At 42.2% G+C, this 24,424-nt stretch overlaps 4 protein-coding genes across 4 annotated transcripts in view; 2 read left to right on the plus strand and 2 right to left on the minus strand.

Annotated features, from left to right (window-relative positions):
* The first annotated feature begins 6,328 nt into the window (after window positions 1-6,328).
* On the plus strand, window positions 6,329-7,112 carry LOC108072282 (uncharacterized). Its single transcript, XM_017163349.3, has 3 exons — window positions 6,329-6,409; window positions 6,479-6,556; window positions 6,752-7,112. The coding sequence occupies exons 1-3, from the start codon at window positions 6,376-6,378 to the stop codon at window positions 6,862-6,864; spliced, it is 225 nt and encodes a 74-aa protein (XP_017018838.1). The 5' UTR covers window positions 6,329-6,375; the 3' UTR covers window positions 6,865-7,112.
* A 5,930-nt stretch (window positions 7,113-13,042) lies between these two features.
* On the minus strand, window positions 13,043-13,762 carry LOC138928044 (cuticle protein 16.5). The gene is made up of 2 exons (XM_070284215.1): window positions 13,506-13,762; window positions 13,043-13,348 (listed from the first exon to the last, which is right to left on the minus strand). Exons 1-2 carry the CDS (start codon window positions 13,509-13,511, stop codon window positions 13,058-13,060), a joined length of 297 nt encoding a protein of 98 aa, XP_070140316.1. The 5' UTR covers window positions 13,512-13,762; the 3' UTR covers window positions 13,043-13,057.
* Window positions 13,763-14,011: 249 nt separating this feature from the next.
* LOC108072242 (RNA polymerase-associated protein CTR9 homolog) lies at window positions 14,012-17,824 on the plus strand. Its single transcript, XM_070284214.1, has 5 exons — window positions 14,012-14,491; window positions 14,544-16,096; window positions 16,147-16,360; window positions 16,422-16,885; window positions 16,950-17,824. Exons 1-5 carry the CDS (start codon window positions 14,372-14,374, stop codon window positions 17,779-17,781), a joined length of 3,183 nt encoding a protein of 1,060 aa, XP_070140315.1. The 5' UTR covers window positions 14,012-14,371; the 3' UTR covers window positions 17,782-17,824.
* Window positions 17,825-19,449: 1,625 nt separating this feature from the next.
* Window positions 19,450-24,424, minus strand: part of side-V (sidestep V) — a 46,047-nt gene continuing 41,072 nt past the window's right edge. Inside the window, exons 12-14 of the mRNA XM_017163451.3 lie at window positions 23,818-24,117; window positions 22,953-23,362; window positions 19,450-21,328 (exon numbers count right to left, since the gene is read on the minus strand). Of these exons, the coding sequence (XP_017018940.1) occupies window positions 20,726-21,328; window positions 22,953-23,362; window positions 23,818-24,117 (1,313 nt within the window). The 3' untranslated portion in view covers window positions 19,450-20,725. The remainder of the gene's footprint in view (window positions 21,329-22,952; window positions 23,363-23,817; window positions 24,118-24,424) is intronic.

The raw sequence follows: 24,424 nt of genomic DNA on the forward strand, positions 1-24,424 counted from the left end.
CTGCTGGGAACAGGCGAGTGTAATGCCCAGGGGTTTTACAAAGTCAAAAGAGGGAATCTTTTGCTAATAAGGCAGCTTAAAAAGTCTCTAAATAAAATAAATTTTCGTTAAAATGAAAATAAATTATTAATAGAGCCGAGAGTATTCAATAGTTCTTTTATATCATATTTTCTGACACTCTAAATAAAGATCTTCATGTCCCTGTTGTTTTAAACTCTGCATAAATATTCAGTAAACCTTATTATTTATGCAATGCCTAATAATTATAATTAATTTTCCATTCGCATTGGACCAGCTTAATCGAGAGATAAGCGCTGAATTAGAACCTCAAAGCATTTAAACCACCGCCAAATGGAGCTGTAGTCAGGGCTTACTATATAAGCACAGTGCTAACTTTATCAAGAACTGGAAAGGGGTAGGGGAAACACCTAATCTGCCCTTCCGCGCAACCTTATATTAAATCCATCCGCAGCCAATTGAAATCGCCCCCCGAGTTCAGTTGGGTTCGCAGGCGGCGGCAGCAGCGTCGGGCACTCCACAAATTACCAAACAAAACCGAATCCCCCAGTGGAACCAACAAGTTTAGAGCCAAAAGGCAGACAGACGCAGCGGAGATAACTCGCTGGAATTTAATATGCGAACCTTTTCCGTGCTTAAATTTCACAAATAGAGAGAACCGGGAAGGGGACGCAGGCGAAGGGCCGCGCGCACAAAAGCCATTCGGTCCTCCTGGGACTTTGCTATAAATATTAAAGCAAAGCAGCACCGAATCCGGTGCAAGAGAATATTTAATCTATATATATATATATACTATATATATATTTTGATATGAATTTAAGACCGACAATTCCCTGGGCAGGTCAGTGTTCACTTGAGCTCGGATCGCGGCGGCGTATACGTAATGCGCCCATTAATATTTAGGCCACGTTAAAGCCAAAGAGTCGAGCTGAAAACTTTAAAGAAATTTGCGCCAAGACCCCCTGAACCCCTGGCACCGCCGCAGACTTGCCTGCTAGTCATTTGTCAGTGGGTTAAAGTTTTGCCCCAAACTGGAGCAATGCTCTGTTAATTAGCATTTTACCGCAATCAAACGGGGTTTCTGCCACCCGAAACCCCCAACCCAAGCCCAAACACCACTGGCAAATGGCAAAATGGCAATTGGAATGTAAACTGCGATAAATGTAAGGGGTTCTGCTGCTCCGCTGTTGCTGCTGCTCCGCCATTCTGTATCTTGGCCATCTCCAGAGGAATTAACTTGGCTATATGGTAATGTGTAATTCAATTGCCCTTAATCATGAAATATTCCAGGCTTTCCCCCATTGGGATTGTGCTTATTATTTCTGTTTTGCAATGGAAAGAAATTAAGTGAAATTAAATGGGTAAAAACCCTAGGGGAGTTGTGTTTTGGTATTGGGGAGGGGGGAGAAAGTTTTCATTGGAAGTTTTTTTTATTATTTCTTTGAGGAAGTGGTTCTTGTTTTTGGTGGGCTTAAGATGAGTTGCCAATGTTATGCTTTATTGGTATTATTTTATCAAATTTATTAAGTCTGAAACTTATTTTTCAAAACTTGTTTTAAAGTTTTTAAATGATTTTAAGTAGTTTTGTTATACATACCCTGGATGGGTATTATAATTTCAGTCAGAAGTTTGCAACGCAGTGAAGGAGCCATTTCCGACCCTATAAATCATATATATTCTTGATCAGCATCAACAGGGGAATCATTCTAGATATGTCAGGAAGAAATCGATTTTTTGGCCATTTTTGCAATATTTTATAAGGGGTTACATCATTAAAATTTTTGATTTTGATAAAAAATTGAATTTTCAAAATTTTAAAATGAAGTATGCAGATTTATTAACTGTAGAAAATCTTGCACAGAACAGTTTTCCGATTTAAAATTAATGCACTTTTGGGCGAGTTATGATATTTTTAATTTAAAAAAAATCAAGAAGTTGTTTAATATAAAAAATCAGATTTTATCATACAAAATAATATTTTTCTAAGTCAAGGAATCATTTCCGACCCCATAAATCATATATATTCTTGATCAGCATCAACAGGGGAATCTTTCTAGACATGTCCGGAAGAAATCGATTTTTTGGCCATTTTTGCGAAATTCGATAAGGGGTTACATCATTAAAATTAGCAAAAATGGCCACAAATTTTGATTTCTTAAAATTTTAAATTTGGTATGCAGTTTTTTTAAATTAATAAAAACTAACACAAAACTGCTTTCCGAATCGAAATTAATGCATTTTTGGCTTAGTTATGATATATTTTAATTGTTACCTGCAAGGGTATACAAACTTTGGCTGGCCAAAGTTAGCTTTCTTTCTTGTTTCATTAGGATTAACAAGGCGCGTTAACTTATTTCCGGCCTGATACCTTTTCTTTTCCTTAGCCTCCTTTACTTATTTATCATTTTATATTTGCAATTTGCAAACTGGTTTCCGACAATTGCCGCAACGAGTAAATATAATTCTTCCCTTTTTCAGGAATTTGCATGGCAAACACTTTGTAGTGTCGCCGCCTAACCAATCCGGGGCCCTGCAATTTTCCAGCATAGTTTTTCACACCTTTTTCCTTGTTGCTTGTGTTAAGCGGAGGCATTCAGGTCAAATGCGTATAAATTTTAAGCCAAAAACACTCTGACACACAGTCTCTTTCCTGGGGACATGTGGAGAAAAGGTTGGGGTTTTTCCTGCGAAATCAAAGGCAAAGGCTGGAAATTGAGATCGAGAATGGCAAACGCTTAGGAGCAATTACAAATTCCGGTTCTGTCATCCACGGCTCTGTCGAAGCGGAAGTCATTATCGTGGCAAACAAAACCTAATAGAGATAGGGGCTGGGAATGGGGGCTATCCCTCCTCCTCCCTTCCGTAAGTTAACCCGCCTGGGGCGCTCTTAACCCCCCAGTGGCCCCCGGGCCAACCGCAGGAACAACAACTGTAACACGCCATTACATACATTTGCGACAACTTGGGTGTTTTGGGGCGGGCTTGGGTTCTCTCCTCGTGCGGCTATGGGTTTTGTCCTCATTATCGAGTTAATTATGTGTGTGTGACCGTCTTTATCCGGTAGTGTGAGTGAGTGTGTGTATGAGAAGGTAATTACAGCAGTGCTTCCATTGTTGGCCAGGACATTTCGCCTTCGGATTTCAGATTTTGGGGGGTTCTTGGCTTTCAGTTTGTTTTCCATTGATTCAGCATGGAGAGAAAATGGGTGGGTAAACACTATAGAAGAATCAGATTAAATATTGAATAGAAATATATAATTAAAAGTAGATAAAATATATTAAACTTGAGGAGATTATTTAACTACTAAGTTAAAAATTGGTGTTCTCGGTATTCTCACTTGAGAATTCTAAGCATTTTATTTAAAAATCAAATACTGACTATAGTAAATAAATAAAAACATATAGTAAAATAAATATTTTAATAATATTAAATATAATATATATAAAATAAACACACAAAAGAGATTTTCTGTAGACCTACCCGTATTTCCCCCGAGTGTCTTTGTGTGTGTCTTCGTCCACCCTCCCAATTTTCCGCTCCAAGTTTTGCACCTTTCGTTTCGATTGTAATTAATTTGCAAGGCGACTTCCCTAATGATGTGGTTGGTGGTCTATTTAAAGTGATGAATGTCTCCGCACGCCGAGTAAATCTTTCTCCCTTCCGCCGCCAGGACTATTTTTTGCCCACAGGTATCTTAACGATAGATGTATATGCTGGAAATATGTTAACCCATCATTTACACCAAATAATCAGGGATTTCGCATCTGTTTGTTGTCGTTTTTTTCCCCCTCAGTCGGTCGGTAGACCCAACTCAACATTTCCGATCCTGAAGGTTAATTACATTTATCCAAAACGCAACTGAACCCGCAGGACATTGACTTAATTTCCCTGGCGTTTGTTTTTCTTCTTTCCCGTTTTCGCTGTATATACCTTTTTTTTCTGTATTTTCTCTTTTTCTGTTTGCTTTTTAATTTTTTTAAATGCTCGAAAAAAGTCGAGACCAAAGTGCTGCCAGCAATTTCCTCTATCTTTCCCGCCCCAACCCGCTTTCATCTTGGTTTTTTTCCGCTTTTCCGTAATGCTCGTTGAAGCGCCTAAATGGTAATTAAAAATTGTTGCATTGCCGCTCGAATGCGTTTGCTATTTATGTAGTTCGCGGGGCATTTCGTAATTTCTGGGGGACTCGCACAGAATTTAAAGGTTCAGTGGCTTAGCATTTATTAAGGTTTTTATTTTTCTAGATTATCTGTGTTGTCTTGTATTTCTTGGAACTTCATTGAAATTGTAAGGGAGGGTGCTGTGGCGAAATTGATTAGGGTTTGGGAACGCTTTAGAGACCTTACTTGTCCAGTTTATATTGAAAATTTAATTAGTTATTAGTTTCTTTTATGAAAAATATCTAAAACTTGCTGCATTTTATTATAAAGCACCCATACATCCCCTGTTCCCTTAACTTTTATGTACCTTTCTTAGACAGAAACTTCTCTAGCTTCAATAAAACACTCAAAACTAAACTTTTCCCCCCTTTTCGACTACATTTATGGACGTGAAAACACCTTGCTTTGGTCTCTTGGAAATTGCCAAATCGAATGCATTGCCAAAATAAATTCTGATTTGACAGCAAATAATCGACTGTGGAAAGTTGGCAACTTTTTCGAGGTGTCAGCCACCAGCACACGTTCCAAAGGACTTCAAAATGGGCCAAAAGGGGGGCAGTGGAGCCAAAGTCGGTTATGCAACGCTGCAGTATAGTTGGCTTAATCCGGCGCCAGTTGCAGCTGCAGTGGCGTTGTCCCGAAGTGGGCATCCTGCGCATCGCTAATCCAAATCCTAATCCTAATCCACGCAATTCAAAGGGGCAAAAACCACAGCAGCTCGTTGTGAAACACAAGGCACAAAGTTATGGGTGTGTTACCCCGCCCTCCTACCCCCCAGTTGCTGTCCATTCAGGCATTGCGGGCTTAAATATTTAATTTCATTACGACAGGACCCCACACACTCGGCGAAATGTAAGCCAAAAGTGGAGAGGAAGAGATATCAGGCATTCATCATTCATTGAAAGGGAAAAGAAGAAGCTGAAGGAGCGGAAAAAGGAAGGCAGCCGGAGAAAGGAAACATTTATGTGGCTTTCTTTATATATATACCGCATATATGTATATGAAAACCCACAGCCCTCCTTTGACTCGGCTGCATCGTGAAATGCTTCGCTTTATTTCACTTCATTCTGCGCTTTGAGAGCTCGTTGGCGAAATGTGAAGAGGGACCTCCCAAGGGAGCCGGGAGGAAGGACCTTCTCCCGCCAATTATAATTATGAAATTGCTAATAATATGTGAAATGCTGATGTCTTGACATACTCGTCTTGTCCTTGACGTTCCCATTGAAACGAGAGTGACGCAAATTGAAGTTAATGCGAAATATGTTAACCGATGTCATTGAGGCTTTCAGCCATAACTTGATATTACAAGAAGGAATTTCAGGCTTTATGTTATTTGTTCTCTCTTTATAAAATAATATATAATCTTTCCTTTTCTTAAACCTCTGCTTAGTTTTAAGGTTGTCATGTCATGGAAACTTACGTGGGAACCCAAGGCAGGCACTGCACTTGATACTACCTCCATTCCTCCCGAGAAACAACACTTTTTATACTCTTTTGTATTTTGTTTTGGGCGCCGGCCATAATTTTGTCAATAATATTTGTTTGTTTTGGCCATAAATGCAAGTTTTGGCTTTTATTAGTGGTTCCAGCCATTTGCCTTTATTTCGGCGTGTCAATGGCAATGGGTAGTAAGGGATATATGGGGTAGAGGGTGTCTCGGTATCCGCCGATATTGATATACTAGCTAAAGTCATGCAATGCGGCAAATGATAAACAGCAACGCCTTCAATAACAGTTACAATTGTGAACTCTGGCAGGAGCACAGGTGAGCAGGTGAAAGGGAATTGCTGCTTTTTGGGGGAGAGTGAATGAGGTAAGAGCCACACTATAAATAGATGTCTCAATGGAATTATTCCAATACATGCAATTGAAAGTGAAATGGAGACCAAATTTGGCAGTTACAAAAGTGAGGGAAATATGGTCTTTAAACAGTTAGATTTCCTAATTTTAAAACAAATAATTAAAGCTTACAGATAACAGCCAAAACAGCTTCATGAATAACCTATGTGTTGTCTTATCTAAGCCAATGGCCAATTCAATTATTGATAAATAACCAAACTGCACAAATGCCAAGCCTTAGATAGGAAAACAGCTGTTGCTCAGAGCCCAGTTAAGCTCTTTGCCGTCAAATAAACTGAAATTGAGTCAGTACTTCTTGGACTCTCCAGCGAAATAGTAAAGCTCTTTTTATAGGAACAATATGACAGACAGTGGGAACTTTACAGCCACCGACGGTAATGGCAAGATGAACTCTTAAGTTCTCAAGTTCCGGCTATATAAGTGATAAGTGGTACTTGTTCTAGGGTCCAAGGAGGAGCAGGCCCATAACAATCTGATGATGGTTATAGCAACCCTAACCTGGCTGCTGCTAAGCTGCTTAAGTGAGATGTTCAATAGGAGTAATAGTGAAGTCAGGGGAGTCATAGAAATTCATTTGAAGTTGCAGAGACAATTTTAATAATAAAAATTCATCTAAAATAGCTGATTTCAAGTCTCTAAAAATGTTCTATGATCTCCCTGACTGCTTATTATATTTATTAAAATATTTTTTCAATGAAAATTCCCCCATTCCGTAGCTCTCTTCATTTACTGCTGCAATTATTGGCAAGTTTTGAGGCCCCTTTCGCGACGCAGCCGTGAGGAAACCACCGAGTCGCCTCACAGCACCCTGCTAACCGTGCATGATTAGCAGGGGGAAAAAAACAAAAAGAAACCTTTACAAAGGAGCCCGAGGAAATGGCGGAAAAGGGCCAGCCGGAGCAGCAGCAGCTGTTGGAGATCATCCTTGGCCGGGGCCTTGACACTGGCCATATTGCCCCTGTACGCAGCATCAGCAGCAGCAGCTTCCATTTCCATTTTCCATTTCCGTTTCCGTTAAGTTAATTCCACACGACAACAGATAAACAAAAAAAACGAACAAAAAAAGACAACGGAAAATTCCATGTGTTGCTATTTCCCTTTTTTCTCTGCGCTCCTTGCTGTGTTTAGTTTACATTTTCCCTCTCTCATCTCTGGCCTGGCCAAAAATATTTTATTTCCCTCGGCTGCCAGGGCAACAAGCCGGCAAAGGAAGCCTTTCCGTCCGTCCTGAGATATTTGCAGCTCTCGAGCTTTCATTTCTTTTGCTGTGCGGGGGAAAAAGTGAAAAGCGAAAAGCATCTTTTATGCAAATTTAGCAGGTGGGTGGCGGCAGGCCGGAGCCAACATGACTTCCGCTCCTTAACTGGCTTAATGTTGCCCAGGTAAAAACAGCCAAAAGAGTTCAGCCCAAAGGGGAGTTTAAAAGGAATCCCCGAAAGAAAATGGCAAAAAATTGTGTTATTAGATTAAAGCTGAGAAAAGTTTAAGGCGAAAGCATGAACCTTTGAAGTTACGTGTATCTTGATTTATGCATAGTAAAAGTCACTTACCATTCTCCCTGAAAGCTTTCATATTTGAGGAATTTACTATTGGGAGTAGAATGTTTCGTAGAATTGCCATTTTCTTTAATGGAAATGAAGAGCTTTTATGCAGAAATTCAAAATAAAATTCATAATTTTCTTGAGAATTTCTTTGGGTTTAGCAAGAAAGCTTGAAAATATTAAGATGTTTTATTTGATTTTAACATAAATTCAAGACCTCTTTGGATCCAAACTTTAGTGTACTTCCCTTATTTCCTCCTCAGTTAAGCCGCAACAATTATCCGTAACCCATTTACGGTGGCACACATCATTACCATTCACCATTCACCGCCGGAATCACCCCGCTTTCCTGGATCCAACCCTCTCAACCTCTTTCCTGAACCTTTAAAATTTCGTCAGACCAAAATCGATTTGCCCAAGGCCTCCTCTTCCATCACATAACTCTGGCCAAAAGCAAGGCTAGGAGTTGACTTCACAATCAGAATGACAGAGAGAGAGAGGGAGGGAGCTGAGGAAAATCGACTGGCAAAGAGGTAAACTCTTGAGAAAAGTTTTCGCCGGCACCAAATCAAATGCCGATTATCGCCCAGTTAGTTGCACTCACAAAGGGAAGCGGGAAATCCGTTGAATTGAGAGGTAGAGAGGTAGAGAGTGACATGGTAGTGGCTCCAATTTCGTGGCCTGGCACGGCTGTGCCTTCTGCTTTCAGGAGGAGACTACCACCAGAAACCTACGACGACTGTTCACTCATTATCGGCGTGTTTGTTTTATGAAGGTCGTTTCCAACAGCCCGCACAAAAGGATTCGGGCCACGCACGCACAGACATCGTCAGTGTCGTCACCCCATTCCCCAGACCCCAATTCGGGTGCCCATTCCACAAGCACCCTCTGCCATATTACCTCCTTTTTTGGGCTCAAGCTCCAAGCTCCCCTCTAGGGATGTCGAAAATATATCAAAATATCAATATATCGATATTTTTTGCGAAAAAATAAATATTTTTATCGTGTTATTTTTTTTTGAAAAATTATCATATTTTATCGATATTTTTTTGAGATATTTTTTGATGTTTAAGGCGGTTACACTTTTTATCGGGACAAGGAAAGAAAACATGTTTTTGTTATCTTTCATATAAGATACTGTTAAAGCCTTAGTTCGGCGGAAAAAATGAAACTGAACCTAAAACAAGAAAGGAAGCTAACTTCGGCACGCCGAAGTTTGTATAGTTCATTACATTTTACCTACACTTATTATGTTTACTGTTTGACAGTTACAGTTTTGCATTCCCAGCTTTACATTTTCTCTACGTCTACTGATCGTTTCTATGGCAGATATATGGCAGTTGTCCGATTTTCATAAAATGTATACCAAAATTCTGAAATAATAAAATAAGCCTATATCTCAGAGTAGATGAAAAAACGTTGAAAAACAACAAAGTTGTTTTCATAAAACATACCAAAATTCTGAAATATTATAAAATGGACATATTTAAAAAATGATGCAAAAATGTTGAAAAACAGTCAGGTTAGAATTTTTTTTCTAAAAATTTATCGAACATTTGTATGGCAGCTATATGATATAGTCGTCCGATCCGGCCCGTTTCGAGTATATAGAAGACTTTATGCGGAGTTTCATTCAGATAGCTTTTAAACTGAGGGACTAGTTTGCGTAGAAACGGACAGACGGACGGACAGACGGACGGACAGACGGGCGGACAGACGGACATTGCTCGATCGACTCGGCTGTTGATGCTGATCAAGAATATATATACTTTATAGGGTCGGAAAGGTCTCCTTTCTTGCGTTGGAAAACTTCTGACTGAAATTATAATACCCTGCAAGGGTATAATGAAAACGTTTGCTTTATTATTATTTAAGCATGTTTTTATTATCTTTCATATAAGATAAATTTTTGTTCTGATTTGATTTTAATATAAATAAAAGCAAAAGAAAGTAAAAATAAATATAGTTTTCTTTCATTTAGTAATAAATATAAAATAAAAATCTAACAATATAATTTAAGATCGTATGTGAGTTAATGTTTAGTGGTTATTGAAATTAAAAAAAAATAATAATAAAACAAAAATATCAAAAATATTTGATAAATCGATATTTTTTTTTTGATATTTCAAATATCATTTTGATATATAAAAAAAAAAAAAAATCATCGATACGATATTTTTAAATATTTCGACAACCCTACTCCCCTCTGACAATCTTTGACAAAAGTACACTTTGAAAAGGGGGAACTTGCTTATAAATTTATTAGAATATTTATTATGAAATGTTCAACAAACTAGTAACTAAATTAAATAGATTTTCTCTCTTAAAATTCTTAAATAACTTTTCCTTTTAAAATTTACTTTACTTTTTTTAGAAAGCAACTTTTCCTGCAGTGTCTTTGCTGCCATTTTTGGCCATTGTTATCTGGTTGCCTTGCTTTTGCCTTTGCCTTCGGTTCTTCATCTGCTTATACGGCTTTTCCTCTCTCTCTCTCTCTCTACCTTCCTCTCTGTAAGCCAGCTTTTCCTCTAGCCTCTTGTGTTGACACTTTGCGTTATTGTTGACTGGTCCATCTCGGTGATATCTTTGATAAATCTCGGCTTTCGCTTGTCCAAGTAACCAAAAATTTGTCCCAACTTCAGCGAGTGCTAATAGCAAACACAGCAAAGGCAAAGAAAAGAGAAGGAAAACTGTGAGGAAAAGCCAGCTGAAGTTCATCATAATTGCTTATGACGATGAGTCGAGGGAAATCTGTTTCCCAGCCATTGGAGGAGGCTGCGCATTAAATTATTTCTCATTATTGACAGTTTATCAAATTGATTTAACAAACTGCCACCCCTCCAGGCCCCGTTTTTGCCTTGATATTGTGCGATTTTCTCTGATTTTCCCCTTCGGAATCCCCCCCCCCCTTTGGAGGCAACTTAAGTGTTCGTGATAAATGTTATGGTTGTTTGCTAGCTTCTTTTCCTGCCCCTGCCCCTCACCCTCTCTCTAGCTAAGCTTTAATGTGCTTTTGTTGCTTCTGGCTGACTGGTAGTGAGTGTGTGTGTGTGTGCGTGTGTACAGTGTGTGGAATTTATGTAATGCCCAAAAGTTGAAGCATACTTTTCGGCTGTTTACTTAATGTTCCTGCTGCTGCTGCTGCTTCTCTCAACATTTTTAGTTAATTTTAGTTTGTTTGCAGAGGAAAGAGGACGAGTCCTGCGAAAACTGGCTAAATGTTTTATTAATTTAAACACAAAGCCCAAAGTTCTGCAGTTTTCTGTATATTCTGCCATGTAATTCAGGTTTTTCGGAGAGACTTTGAGCTGTGTGTGCAAGTCAGGTCCAGTGAGGAATAGATATAAAATGCACATATATTATATATTAGGTCTCTCAAGCCTTTGGTTAAGGTGTTTTCTCTGCCATTAATTATTACATATTTTTGAGCAAAACTTGGTAATATTCTTCCAAGGAAAACGCACTGCAAATAACCTTTTATAAGGTTTCATTTATTATTTTAATAATCATAATTCATTGACATGAACCCACAAATATGTAATATATTTCCCATTTAATGGAAAACAACTTGAGGTGAAGCTATAGTCAAGGCAAGTGGCATAATCTGCTGGCCGGAATTATCAATCAAAAGGCAATTTCTGGCGCTGCCATGGCAATAGTTCGCTCTCATTTCCCTGCACAACAGGAATATGAAATAATAATGCAGCGGAATTGAATTGAATTGTGGGCCCTGCTGCTTCGACTCCTGCTGCAGGACACTTGAGAGGATGCGTCGATTCAAATCGATTGGCAAAAGCGGCTTTTAACAAGTAGATTTGATCCGATATTCATTTCCCCCAGCAAGGAAGTTGTTTGTTATATACAATATTGTTGTATTGTCTTGTCCTTGCCAGCTCATAATTAAGCCTAGAATGCTAGGATGTCGGGCTGCCAGGATGGAGTGCATATCAAACACATCCTGGGGCATTTGACTGCGTCTCAAGTGGCAGGAAGACATCGCAACGGGTGGGCTTCGCTTCTGGTTTTCCACCCTTTTGTCACGTCCTTGTTACCCACACGAAAATAAAAAAAATACAAGAAAAAAAAAGGAAGAGCTAGGAAATGCGAGGAGAGCAAACAAGCTTCTGACAGCGTCTGAAGAGGAGGACAAAAGGTTTCAAATCCGACTGATTCCAGCCAATTTGTTTGTTTATTTCTGTTTGTTTTCCATAACAGTTACACAAATAATCCCCTCGTTGCCTCCTCCTGGTCACTTAATTGCCCGGCAATTTGCCAGGCATGCATTCTTCATGGGTTATGCATTATTTTCCGTCTATTTCCACTCGACACCAAAGACTGCTCTCAACCCTCTCTCTGATTTCTGTGTTGACCTTTGCATAATTTATTTGCCAAGAAGATAACTGACTGAATGCCTCTGCCGTACATATTTTTCGAAATGTCATTGCCAAAATGGTTAATTAAATATTTAGTTGGACAAACGTTGTAGTAAAATGTTGATTAATTATTTAGGATTTTCCTGCAGGGAAAGGCCACCCGTTTACCATATCCGTAGATGAAATAGCATCTCGATTTTGGCAACTTTTGACTGTTGTTTTTGTTAAGAAACTTGCCAAAAGTTTTCCAACACCCACACGGGCTGGCTTTTCCCTGATTTCCCGACATGCCGACACTTGTTTTTCGGGGCTGAGTCTAAGTGATTTAGGCTAAACTTTTCCTCTTTTTTTTTGTTCTCCCCGGAAATGTAGCGGGAAAAACTTTTGTTGCTCTGCATAATCGTCGTGTCGGGAACGAAAAAGAAGGCTTTCCCCGCTCTAAGTGCATTACGAAACAATCAATAAATTTACTTGGTGCTGGCGGGAGTGTGGGAGAAGTACTAAACTCAACTCCAGGAGAGAGAGTCCTGCCATGCTTATGCGCCGCTTATGCTGGGGATTATGTGACATGTGGGCAAAACGCATATATATGCCATATTCCTGGCCACGTGCCTGAGCTTGACGCCACCGTACTTACGTACTAGCCCAGTTGAGTCGTAATTCATTTGCATAACATTAACGGGCAAGCGGATGCCATAACATGGCCCACATGCCAGGGCTCTAAACTGGGGGCCAGCAACCGAGTTTAAATAAAATATTTATGCCAACGAATTAACCGTAAACAGAGGAGTTCCGGGGCACTGACTGTGTGGGTGTTGAATTGGCTTACGAAGGGTCCTGTCTCCTTTATGGCCTTCAGCATGATGATGGAAGCGGAGATTGCTGTATCCTTTTTGAATGAATTTATATATATATTTGTTATTTAATATTTAGGCAGCAGAAGGTTTAAATTCTTCGAAGGAAATGATTAATACTCTCCCTAAAAATCTAGATTTAAACCCTTCCTAATCCATCGATATCTTTCTTTATACATTCACAGCTTTATTTCTTGGAAAATCATTGACAAAGTTATTGAAATTTCATATAATTGATCATCGATCTGATCACTTTACTTCTTGAGCAGAGTGGAGACCACAGCGGGGGCAGCGTAGGCAGAGTAAACGGAGGGCGAGGCCACATACGAGGCGGAGTACACCGAGGGGGCGGAGTACACCGAGGGAGCAGCGTAGACGGTGGGGGCAGCATACGCGGAGTAGGTGCGGGGCAAGGCGGCGGCATAGGTGGTCACGGGAGCAGAAGCAGCATAGGTCAGGGCCGGAGCAGCGGCATAGGTGGCCACGGCAGGAGCCACAACATGAGCCTGGGCGGCGGCGATGAAGAAGGCCAAGCAGATGAGGAACTAAGGATTAAATAAGCAGAGAATAAGGAGTAATAGCGACTCAAAATAAGGTTCAATATTTAAATAGAATTCCCATATTGATTGGAAATATGAAAATCCTTTAAAGAGGCCCCTAGAGCATCCTAGATTTCTCTTCAAAGCTCCAAAACCCACTCACCTTCATGTTGATTGTGTTGTTTTTTGGTGTTCGACGAACGTTCTTGAAGACTGAAAGTGCGTTGACTGATGCTGTTCTCCACCAAAACTCGAGTATTTATACCCCAAAGACAGACAAATGCCAAGAACAAGTTCCATGAACAACATGCGGATGTGGAATTGGTAGCTAATCCTCCGAGCATTCCGTATCGAATGGATTAGCATTGTTCGCCCGAATGTTTGTTTATTTTTACACTCAGTCAACAAACACCTAGAGGGGGCGGTGGAATTTACAGACAGGTAGACAGGTAGGTAATGAGAGCTTGATTGTTTGTCTGCGCCTTTTGGGTCAAGTTTGGTGACAAGCAAAAAAAGCGCTTTGATAATCGCGGTAAGCGAACATCGAGTCAAAAGGGAATCATGAAATAATTACGCTCAAACAGAAAGCGTAAGTGGCCCTCCAGCTCTGGCAATCATTGTAATTTGCGTCATCGAAGTGATTTTCAGTTGTGGAACTCTGACACTGACATTGAACAATTTAACAAATTATTGGGATCAGTTCAAGTGTCAAACTAAAGGATCAATCATTGATTTAAAGATAGTAGTGCAGGTTTCATTTTACTTTTAGGAAGAACTTCTTAGTTATTACATAAATCTGTAATCAATTTAAAAGGGGCTCACTTATTTTACACGCTTTCATGAGTCTTGATAATAATATAAAAAATTTAAAACTCGTAAAGTTTATGTCCAGACAGATGGTGGCAACTCCTTCCTTAAAAGTGTACAGTTTCGTTTATTAAGTTTGTTTTTTGACAACCCTTTTGCTAAGTGAGTGAAAATTATTCACCTCCCCGTGATTTCTGTGGAATATTACAAAGTGAAGACAAGATGCAGCGTTTAAAAGAAGCCTCTGTGGCTTCAAAAAAACAGAAGGTAGAGGATCTGCCGGAAGTCCTCACCGGAATCTGTGTGCAGGAGAAGAGCCTGCGCTCTTGGATACATATGGCGGTGAGTTCGCAGTCTTAACCCAAGAGAGCCGCATTGATTTCCTGCCTCTTAGCTGGCCTACTACTCGCGGGGCAGCTTTGAGAACTTTGTGTACCTGCTGGAGGCAGCCATAGCCGGATGCCTGCGGACCTACGCCTCCTATAAGGAGGATCTGGCCAGGGCCAATGTCCTGCTGGCGGCCTATTTCACCAGGCAGGCCTATAAAGAGTTGGGCAGTCGCAAGAACGCCTTGCAGGCCAAGGTCACGAACATCCTCCGTCTGCTGGATGGAATGAAGCGGCCCGAGGACCGTCAGCTACTCGTGGTCACGGGCTATGCCCTAATGCTGAACCCTGGCCGGGCCCAGGAGGCCGATGCCAACTTTGTCGCCGTCCTGCGACATGTGCCCAGCCATATTCCGGCGCTGATTGGACGTGGCTGTCTGGCCTACAATCGCCAGGATTACATCGGGGCCCTGGGGTTCTTCAAGAGCGTCCTCATGCACCAGCCCCGCGGACCGGCGGACGTTCGGGTGGCCATTGCCCATTGCTTCCTGAAATTGGGGAACCTGGATAGCGCCCGGCGCTCGTTCGAGCTGGCCCTGGAGCACAATGGTAGGTGCCAGAACGCCCTGCTTGGCATCGCTATCCTGAAGCTCAATCAGCGGGAGAAGGCGTCGATCAGGGAAGGCATTAACCTGCTCTGTGCCGCACACGAGCTGAATAATCGCCACCCGGTGGTCCTCAGCATCCTCTCCTCTCACTTTTACTATGTGCGGGACTACAACAGCACCCCGACTCTGGCGGGAAACTCGTATGTGCTCACCGACATTCCCCAGCTTCAGTCGCAGAACTGCTTCCAGATAGCCAGGTGCTTCCATGCCACCAAGCAGTACGATCAGGCCACGGATTTCTACACGCTGGCCGTGAGACTGGCTCCGGAGAGTTATGTTCTGCCCCAGCTCGGCCTGGCCCAGATGAACCTGCGGCGGGGCGAACAGGGCAAGGCCAAGGTCGGTCTGGAAATCCTACTGAAGGTCATGCCAAACCAGATCGATGCCATGCGACTGCTGGCCAAAATATATCTTGCCGAGAAGCGGATAGACGAGACCATTAAGCTGCTGCTCAAGGTGGTGGAGTCCCGCTGCCTCTCCCGCCTGCGGGACTATGACAGCTGGCTTAGCCTGGCGCTGGCCTATGAGCAGAAGCAGCGGTGGAACCACGCCATCGAGGCCTACCAGCGGGCCATGAGGATCTACGGCGGCAAGGGCGATGCCTATCCCATCGAGTGGCTCAACAACGTGGCCGTCATCCAAAAACTGGCCCAAATGCCGCAGAAGGCCCTCGAGACCATTGACGAGGCCCTGGGCCTGATTGGCACCAAGGGCGGCGACCACAAGGAGACCAATATGCTCACTCTGCGCTTCAACCGCGGTCGCATTCTGGAGGAGCTCCATCGCTGCGACTTGGCCACGGTTGCCTACAAGGACATTGTCGCCGAGTATCCCAACTACCTGGACTGCTATCTGCGCCTGGGCGTGATGGCTCTGCGGCAGAACGATGTTATCCCGGCCATCGACTACTTCAAGGATGTGCTCAAGCATGACAACGACAGTCTGGCAGCCAGGTGAGTGGGATAATAACCTCCTGATTCTGTATATAACGCATCCCTTTCAGGAGCTCTCTGGGCAATATCTATGTAACCCTAGGCCTCACCACTCAGGCCATGTACTGCCTCAATGTGATCCTCAACAACAGTGCCAAGCTGGATGCCTTCACCCTGGTGGCGGTGGGAAATGTGTGCCTGAAGAAAATCCAACGAAGCCTGGCCACGGGCGATAATGAGGCAGCCAAGAGGCATCAGCAGAAGGCTCTGCTTTTCTTTGCCAAGGTAGGCATACACATGTGTGTATGTACTGGCCACATTCTATATATTCCTTCATCCTTTCCAGGCCCTGGACCGAGATCCCCGAAACTTGTGGGCTGCCAATGGCATCGGTGCCGCCTTGAGCTGTCGCCGTCACCAGGCCGCTGGCGAGGCGGTCTTCAAGCAAATCGTCGAGGCCAGCAAAGTATGTCCCCCTTCGGCTATCCTGAACTTGGCTCACATGGCCCTGGAATTGGGCAAGCACCAGGATGCCATTGAGGCCTACAGGCAGTGCCTGGAGCACAGTAGCCGGCCAAACAATTCAGTGGAAGTGATGCTGGGACTCGCCAAAGCTCTGTTTCTCTCAGGCAATGCCGCTGCATCCAAAATGTGGCTCAGCAAGGCGCGTCACCTGGCGCCCCAGGATCCCGTGGTGATGTTCAATCTGGGCCTGGCCATCCAGGAGGACGCTGAGCAGTTGCTGGGACGGCCGCGTGGCAAATCGTTGGATCTCATGAAGGCTGAACTGGAGCTGCAAGGAGCCTTTGGGTGAACTTAAAATTAACTTAAAAATATTCATAAATTTGGTTAAAGTATAACCCTTATTTTGCAGATTTTTCGATTACCTTGCCAATTGTGAAGGCCAAACTGAGGTGCCAAAGAGTGACGCTGCCGAGAAGGCCAACACCTGTCAGTCTTTGCTGACCAAATTACCCATAGAATTGCAGCGTTTACGCGAGCTGGAGGTCCTGGACGAGGAACGCATCCGATTGCAGGAGGAGCTGCAAAAGGAGGAACACGAGCAACGCCAGCAGCAGCGCTTACAGCGGGAGCAGGAGATGGCCAAGCGCCAGGCAGTCTTGGATCGCACTAAGAAACTATTAAAAGAGCCCAACGATCAGGCACACAAGAAGGAGAAGGGACATCGGGGCAAGAAAAATGAGGATGACCAGGACGAGGACGAAGAACGGGAGGGCAAAAAGAGAAAACGGTCTGCTTCAAAGGCTGAAAAATCGGCCAAGAAAAAGAAAACCAAAGATGAGGCCGAAAAGCAACCCGATAAATACAAGAGCAAAGAGTTCATAGACTCCGATGATAATGAATCGGAGGGGTCAGAGGATGATTCGGCCACCAAATACAAGAGACCATCGCGAAAGGATTCAGCCAAGAAAAGGAAGAACCAAAAGGCTATATACTCGTCCAGTGATAATACCGATGAAGAGGTAATCGAGGAGGATGAGAATAGCTCCCCGGAGATGGAGCAAATGGATGTGGATTCCGAGTCCAAGTCAGTTTCCGATTCAGAGTCCGAGACCGAGCCACTTCAAAATAATATCAACAATAACTATCAAGACAATTCTAATGAGAATGATGGCATGTCGCCCGAAACGACCATTAGGTATATGGAGGAGCTGCAAAGAAGAATGCAGGCGTCAACTAAATAATTGTAAAAAGGGAAAAGGATTACTGAGAGTATTCTTTATATTTTTCAATAAAAATTGAGAAATATACAGAAGAATTTTTATATTGGGTTTTAATTATCCTTTTCGCACATTTTCTGTCTTTAAAATAGAAAAGGCTTATACTGTCTTGAGTCTAGTTTTTGTCCCTTTACTCCTAGCTCTCCATATTTCCCCCAAGAAAACTCTTGCAACTCTCCAGGCTATAAATTAGTAAACTAATAATTTTGTAAAAGAAAACAGTCTTCGTTTTCCACTCTTGTTAGTTCCCGAAATTCCTTTTAATGAATTTACATATTTGTTTCAATTTCGACTACGTTTTCCTGTGGCAAACACAAAATGATTCATTCAATTCGCCGCTACACATCGCTCCAGGTTGCCCTCTCTGGGGAGAAGACGACAGGACGGCGAGCACACATGTTCATTTGAATGCCAACTCATGTCGTGGGAGCCGCAGGACATCATCGGTGGGTGTCCTGCTTGAATTACGCATCTACTTGACTGCCACTTTGTAACTGTCAGTGGGAATCTAACGAAGCAAACCAAACCGAAACCGAAACTGAACGGAACTGAGAGCTGAAACGAACCGAAAGTTAAATATTCGTTGGGCAAACGCGAAAAATGATTCGTGGATGGGGCCGGCAGCGGCTCATTAATATCAATTTATGAGCTGAGACACGAAATTAGTCTGTGACAAGTTTCGCCGCAGGATGTGGACAAACAAACAAGCGCGCACACACAGCCATCCATCCAGCGATCCATCCATCCCGCTCCGCTTTCCACACCACTCCACTCCACACATGTCGTTGCTTTGTTTTCTGTTTTGGGTTATGGTTTGGGTTTGGGCTTCGGCTGGGGATGTGTGGATGTGGAGTGGTTTTTCGGCTTCGTCTGGGCTGCGTTAATTAATTCCAAAAGTGTATTGCGTGTCCTGCCAAAAGGACAAATATGCGTACACGAACTCATGTCCTGTGGTGACATGGGCTTGTTACCGGGTGTCGGTGTGTATTTCATCCACAAATTATGAAAAATATTTTCAAAATAAATCAGGAAAAAGCGAGTTCACAGAGTCACAGAGTATTTTTTGGTCAGGAAAATATAGTTTTTCGTGTCCAGGTATTTTGCAGTTTCCCTTCCTTGCAGGATATTATAACCTCAGTCGGAAGCCAAAAACGCAGTGAAGGAGTCGTTTCCGACCCTATAAATCATATATATTCTTGATCAGCAACAAAAGGCAAGTCTATCTAGACATATTAAAAAGAAAAAAAAAATTTATAATTTTTACAAAATTTTATAAGGGGTTACATCATTAAAATTCTCAAAAATTGCGAAAAAATTTTGATTTCTTAAAATTTTATATTTAGTTTCAAGATTTGTTAATATAGAAAAAACTAGCATAGAACTGTTTACCAATTGAAAATTAATGCATTTTTGGCTTAGTTATGATAGATTTTCCCCTGTAAAAGTATAAAAACTTTGGCTCTTCTTTGGCAAATGTTAAATTTTTCATATTTTCCCTTTGTATTCACGAGATAATTCCTCATCGTTTTTATTCTAAGAGAGCTTTAAAGTTTCTTACCGTAACTCTCTTTTTCCATTCAAAATAATTATAAAAACTACCAACTTTTATACACATTTTGTTCTTTATTTTTTTGTTCACTTATTTTCACTTTGTTTTGCTCATTCGCAAATATTAAGTTTAATTGTACATTAAAAATGGAGACTGAACGTAAAGTACTTAATTTTCGAAACACAAGAAATAAATATAATCAAGGGGTTAATTAAGAAAATATATATTTATATATTTAAACATACTTAAAGAGTCAAATTTCCCTAAAATTAAATTTCATTCTCAAGTTCTTAGTTTCGTTTCTTTTTTTGTATTTTTATTTGTTTTCGTTTTGTTTTTCCAATTTATAATTCGAGTCACAATTTGAATTTGATTTTGTCATTGAAGAAGCACTTTGCATGTTGGGTTCGTTGATGGTGGGAAGTAGGTGTAAAACGGGTTGTAAGTTCGATGAAATTGAATTGGAAAGGGGGTTCTTCTTGGGGGCAGGTTGTTGGTTTTGCGCACTTTAATCTTGGATACATACAGATCATTTATATATATATTTATATTCGTACTATATAGAGCTGAAAAAGTAGTTGTCGACAACAGATGCTTATAAAATTTCATTCCACATTTAACAAAGTTGATTCGATGCACACATACACGCCATATCCATATATCGTATTGTATCGTATCGTTTATAATATATATATATATATATGTAGTTTGCGCCTATTTCAGATGTCGTGTTGTGTGTGTGGTTGTGCTATATGCTTTATAGAGATATGCCATTAAATTCTGTAATTTTATCATAGGGATAGTCTTTTCGTAGATTCGCAATGTGACTAACTAAGTTCAATTTAGTTTAGGCTACAACTAGTTTAAGTATTAGCAGACCTGATCCTAAAGTAGGTTACATATATACACATCTATATAGCTTAACTAGTTGCGATTAGTACTAGTTTTCTGTTAATTTCACAAGCATAGCTCATTATGTTTCTGGTTTCTGTTTTTTTAGCGCACAAAGACAGATTCTCGAGTTGTTTAAACTAAATAAATGCCTTTCTCCTTGTGGGTTCGAAAACAATGCTATGTCCCTTACATTCTGGGCTTTAACTATACACGATTAAGAGTTCTAGTTTAGTTTCTCCAGCTGCTGCTTTTGTTTTGCTTGCTTTGTGGAAGTCTTGTCGATGCAGCTTACCTACTATAATACAGATTTTGGGATTCAGTTACCTCTGGGACAGTTCCTTTGGGGGATTAAGTATGTGTTACTTAGACAATGGTGGTGCGCTCGGCGCCCAGAGTGGTGGTGGTGCACGTACTGCTCCCCCCGATGCACACGATCTGACACTTGACGTCCTCTTTGGCTAACTCTCAGGAGCTCACCGTCTCGTAGTTCCCAAGGCCACCGCCGCTCATCAGCAGCGGCGACTGCACCCCCACGGCGCCCATTCCCCCCAGCGTGGTGCTGTACGTGGCGGTCTGGGACCGCGGCGAGGTCAGCAGCGACTGGGCCGCTCCGATGGTGATGTTGCCACTGGTCACCGAGCTGGTCAGCGCCGCCGAAATGCCACCGCCTCCATGGAGTCCATGCAGGCTGCCAGGATGGGGCAAGGTATTACACGCCCCACCGACCACGAGACCATTGCCACCACTGCTCCCATTGGTCTGTAGCGATCCGTTGGATTGGCCACCCAGCAGGGGCATGGTGCAGGTCGTGGTGGATCCATAGGGGGAGGTGGGCGAGGTCCTGGTCTCGTACGCCGGCAGGTGATAGCCGGTGGCTCCTGCCGAGGTCACCGTTGCACCGCTGCCGGCACCACCTCTGCCCGGGATGCGGGTGTAGATGTTGGGGGGCGTCCGCGTGGACAGCAGGGGCGGCGGAGCGGTGTAAACAGGTCGCTGAACGGCAGGAGCGCGCTGGGGCGTGTTATACAGGCTGAAGGCAGGGTTCGTGGTTAGCGATAGTTCACCGTACTGTGAAAATAGGGGGGAGAAAATGAAAGGGGGATTATAAAAATGTTTAAAATCGTTAAAGGAAATATTTGGAAATTTTTAGAATTTAATTCTAAGCATTTTAAGTGAATTATTATTAGGTTCTTTCAGTAGAAAACGAGAGAGTTTGTGTTAGCTGACCTTGGAGATAGCTTGGCAGCATTTGGGCTTCTCGGGTTAAGCCAAAGGTTCGTTATCTGGTTTAAGTCAATCCACAGAAACCCTTTTCCCTTTTGAATAATAAATATATTTCCCAATTGTTGATACTTCCGTACTTCAGGCTTCATGCTTTTAATTAAAACTATAATAAAAAGCCCTACATTTAGCACAGCCTTTTGATTTATTTAGCTTTTTAATTAGTCCTCCCCCCTGGCTATCTCTCTGTAATTTCTCTGGCCCCTTAAACTTTGATGGGAACCCCCCTTGTACACAGTTATGAGCGAACAAACTGAACTAAACTCAACTGAACGCTGACGAAAACAATTTCTAATCGAAAAGTTGGCCAACTGACCCACACAAACACCAGGAACTTCTAATGAGCTTGTTACGAACTCTCTCCAACTCGAAGGGACGACCGAACTGAACCGAAATTTACAAAAAGCCAAGCTAAACACAAAAAGCTAAACATTTTTGGAACTTTTTGCTGGCGACGACAACGCCAACACGACGACGACGACGACTGGTAACAAAAACATTTTGCTCATCAAAATTTGATGCCCCACTTCCCAAACAATCCTCGGAACCCAAAAAACCGGATAAAAAATGAAACCAAACAATGATAAAAATTTAAGCAAAACTGCACTGGGATGTGGACTGGACACTGGAGCAAAAGTTTCGGCGGGTCAGCAACTTGTTGTTGTTGGTGGGGAAAACAAGGAAACTAATTTGTGTAATTTATTTACGGTTTCTGGCTAATTGAGGGGATGGAAATATGTACAAAAGGGGAAGAGAATGAAGAAACAGGGAAATATTCTCTTAGGGAGGCGAGTTCTCTGTTGTTTGTACAAGGTTTTATGTCAATAGAAAATATTTCTGGTCTAGTTTTGAGTTAATAAATTGGAGCTTCTTGTAAAGAATTTTGTAACTCAGGTTTATTAATAAAATTTTAAAAAGTAAACTCTAGAATAGGGGTCTTTTAGTGCAGAGACACGTCATTCTTAAAATATTCTACACATTTTTAATATTTAATTAAATTTTCTAACTGTAATAGCATTAATTTGTAATAGGTTTTGGCCTGGCTATGAATATTTGAATACATTCAGCTATGGTGTTTACAAAAACAAGCTTTTTGTCTCTTGTAATCAACACCTAAAATGCATACAACCCTTGCCAAAACCAAAAAATCCAAATCAAACACCTAAGTCCCCATAAAACTAAATCAAATACCATATCAATCCATAGGAAAACCCCCAAAAATCCCCCTTTAATCTTTGCCCTGATGGAATCGCTTTTAAAGCTAAAGCCTGAAAGTAGGCAACATCGGCGCCTCTTTGTGAGCGGCGTGAACCATTCACAATATGCAAACTGGAATCAGTAATCGGGAAATCGGAAAATCGGAAAATCTGGAAAAAAAAGAAAGCAGGAAAAAAACAACAATGAAACTCACCTGTTTGCCAAAGGTAGGCGAGAGCGAGGGCGGCGGCGGGGAGGCGGTATTAATGCGCGTCGGCGGGGTGTACAAAATCCGTTGCGATTCCATATTCAATCGGTCGAAGGCCTTCTCCTCCTGATGGAACTCGTCCTCGCTGTTGGCCTCCTGGGGCACCACATCCGGATTTTTGTCCTCCAAACTGGAGTGGCTGCCCATGTTGCGGGAGAGGGGCTCCGCACTGCCCTTGTCCGCCTCGGTGGTGGTGGCCTCGCCTCCATTACCGTGCCTACGCCCGCCGCCGCCCCGTTTGCTGCGGAATTTGATAAAGATCACCACGCAAATGGCCACCAGGATGAGTGTGGCAATCACACCGACCAGAGCGCCCAGCAGGGGTGTCAGCTGCACCAGCACCGCCGTCGATGAGGCTGCAGCACATCGCATCCATGGAAAATGTCATGCAAAATGGAAAGCAGATATGGGTGGAAAATTGTGAAAAATCGAATGACAAAATGCGGACAAGCAGGAGGAACAATGCCAGCGGGGGGGAGGACCGATGGCCGCCGCCACCTGCCATCATTTGAGGGCCAAACAATGGGAAACAAAAAAGACCAATTAAAATGGCAAAGTGGTCAATAAGCTGGGAACAGACGATGCCAAAATAGCTCAGAGGATGTCAAAGTATAAAGTTCTCAGTTTAAAATCAAAATGTCAATTTACATTTAATTGTTTATCAATTGTTTTTTTAAGGAAATAGTAAGATATTTCCATTAGGAATACCCGGTAATCAAATTTGAACTTGAAAATTTTAGGAAAACATTGTTCCAACTTTCATTGCTGCCTGAACATCGCGCCTGCACAGGTAACTCCCATGTACACTCACCTGTCCGCAGTAGAGGCGCCGACAGCGTACGTCCTCGCAGGCGATATGCCACTTTGCTGGCTCCCTGGGCATTCACCGCTGTTATCCGGATGACGAACACCGAATCGCTGGGCAGACGCTTGACCGTAAACTCCGGATACTTGTAGGACGCGTTGTACAGTATCTGACGGTTCAGTTCGTCGTAAATCTGGGCATGGAAGTGCTGGGGAATGCCGCCATCGTAGCCGGGAATGCACTGAATCTGCAGGGAATTGGCTGTGGCATTAAAGGCCGAGCAGTTCTTAACGGGTTCGGGTAGATCTATATTGGGAAATGGATAATTAAGAGGGTTTTGTAATGAGTTTCTGTTGGGAAGGGGTTCTTGAGAAAATATTAGAGATTTTCTAGGGAGGTTATACATCGAAAAATGTCTTAAGATAAACCTGAACTTAATCTTCTTAACCAAAACCCAACTCTTTCCTTTCTCTAGAGTATAGTTTGGGATAGTTTCGGTTATCTTTTTTCTAAAAATCCCTTATCCTTTTTCAACTCTTCTGATAGAAAGACCCTATCCTTGACCTCCCACTAAAGGCCTGCCTCGCATGTCATTTACAGTTGCTTTTCCGTT

The sequence above is a fragment of the Drosophila kikkawai genome, chromosome 2R, assembly GCF_030179895.1.
Source record: "Drosophila kikkawai strain 14028-0561.14 chromosome 2R, DkikHiC1v2, whole genome shotgun sequence".
Lineage (NCBI taxonomy): Eukaryota > Metazoa > Arthropoda > Insecta > Diptera > Drosophilidae > Drosophila > Drosophila kikkawai.

Coding starts and splice junctions, on each gene's coding strand:
- LOC108072282 (XM_017163349.3), top strand. CDS start 6,376: ATGACAGACAGTGGGAACTTTACAGCCACCGACG. Junction 6,410..6,478: donor GAACTTTACAGCCACCGACG/GTAATGGCAAGA, acceptor TACTTGTTCTAG/GGTCCAAGGAGGAGCAGGCC. Junction 6,557..6,751: donor GCTGCTGCTAAGCTGCTTAA/GTGAGATGTTCA, acceptor CCCATTCCGTAG/CTCTCTTCATTTACTGCTGC.
- LOC108072242 (XM_070284214.1), top strand. CDS start 14,372: ATGCAGCGTTTAAAAGAAGCCTCTGTGGCTTCAAAAAAACAGAAGGTA. Junction 16,097..16,146: donor AACGACAGTCTGGCAGCCAG/GTGAGTGGGATA, acceptor CATCCCTTTCAG/GAGCTCTCTGGGCAATATCT. Junction 16,886..16,949: donor GAGCTGCAAGGAGCCTTTGG/GTGAACTTAAAA, acceptor CTTATTTTGCAG/ATTTTTCGATTACCTTGCCA.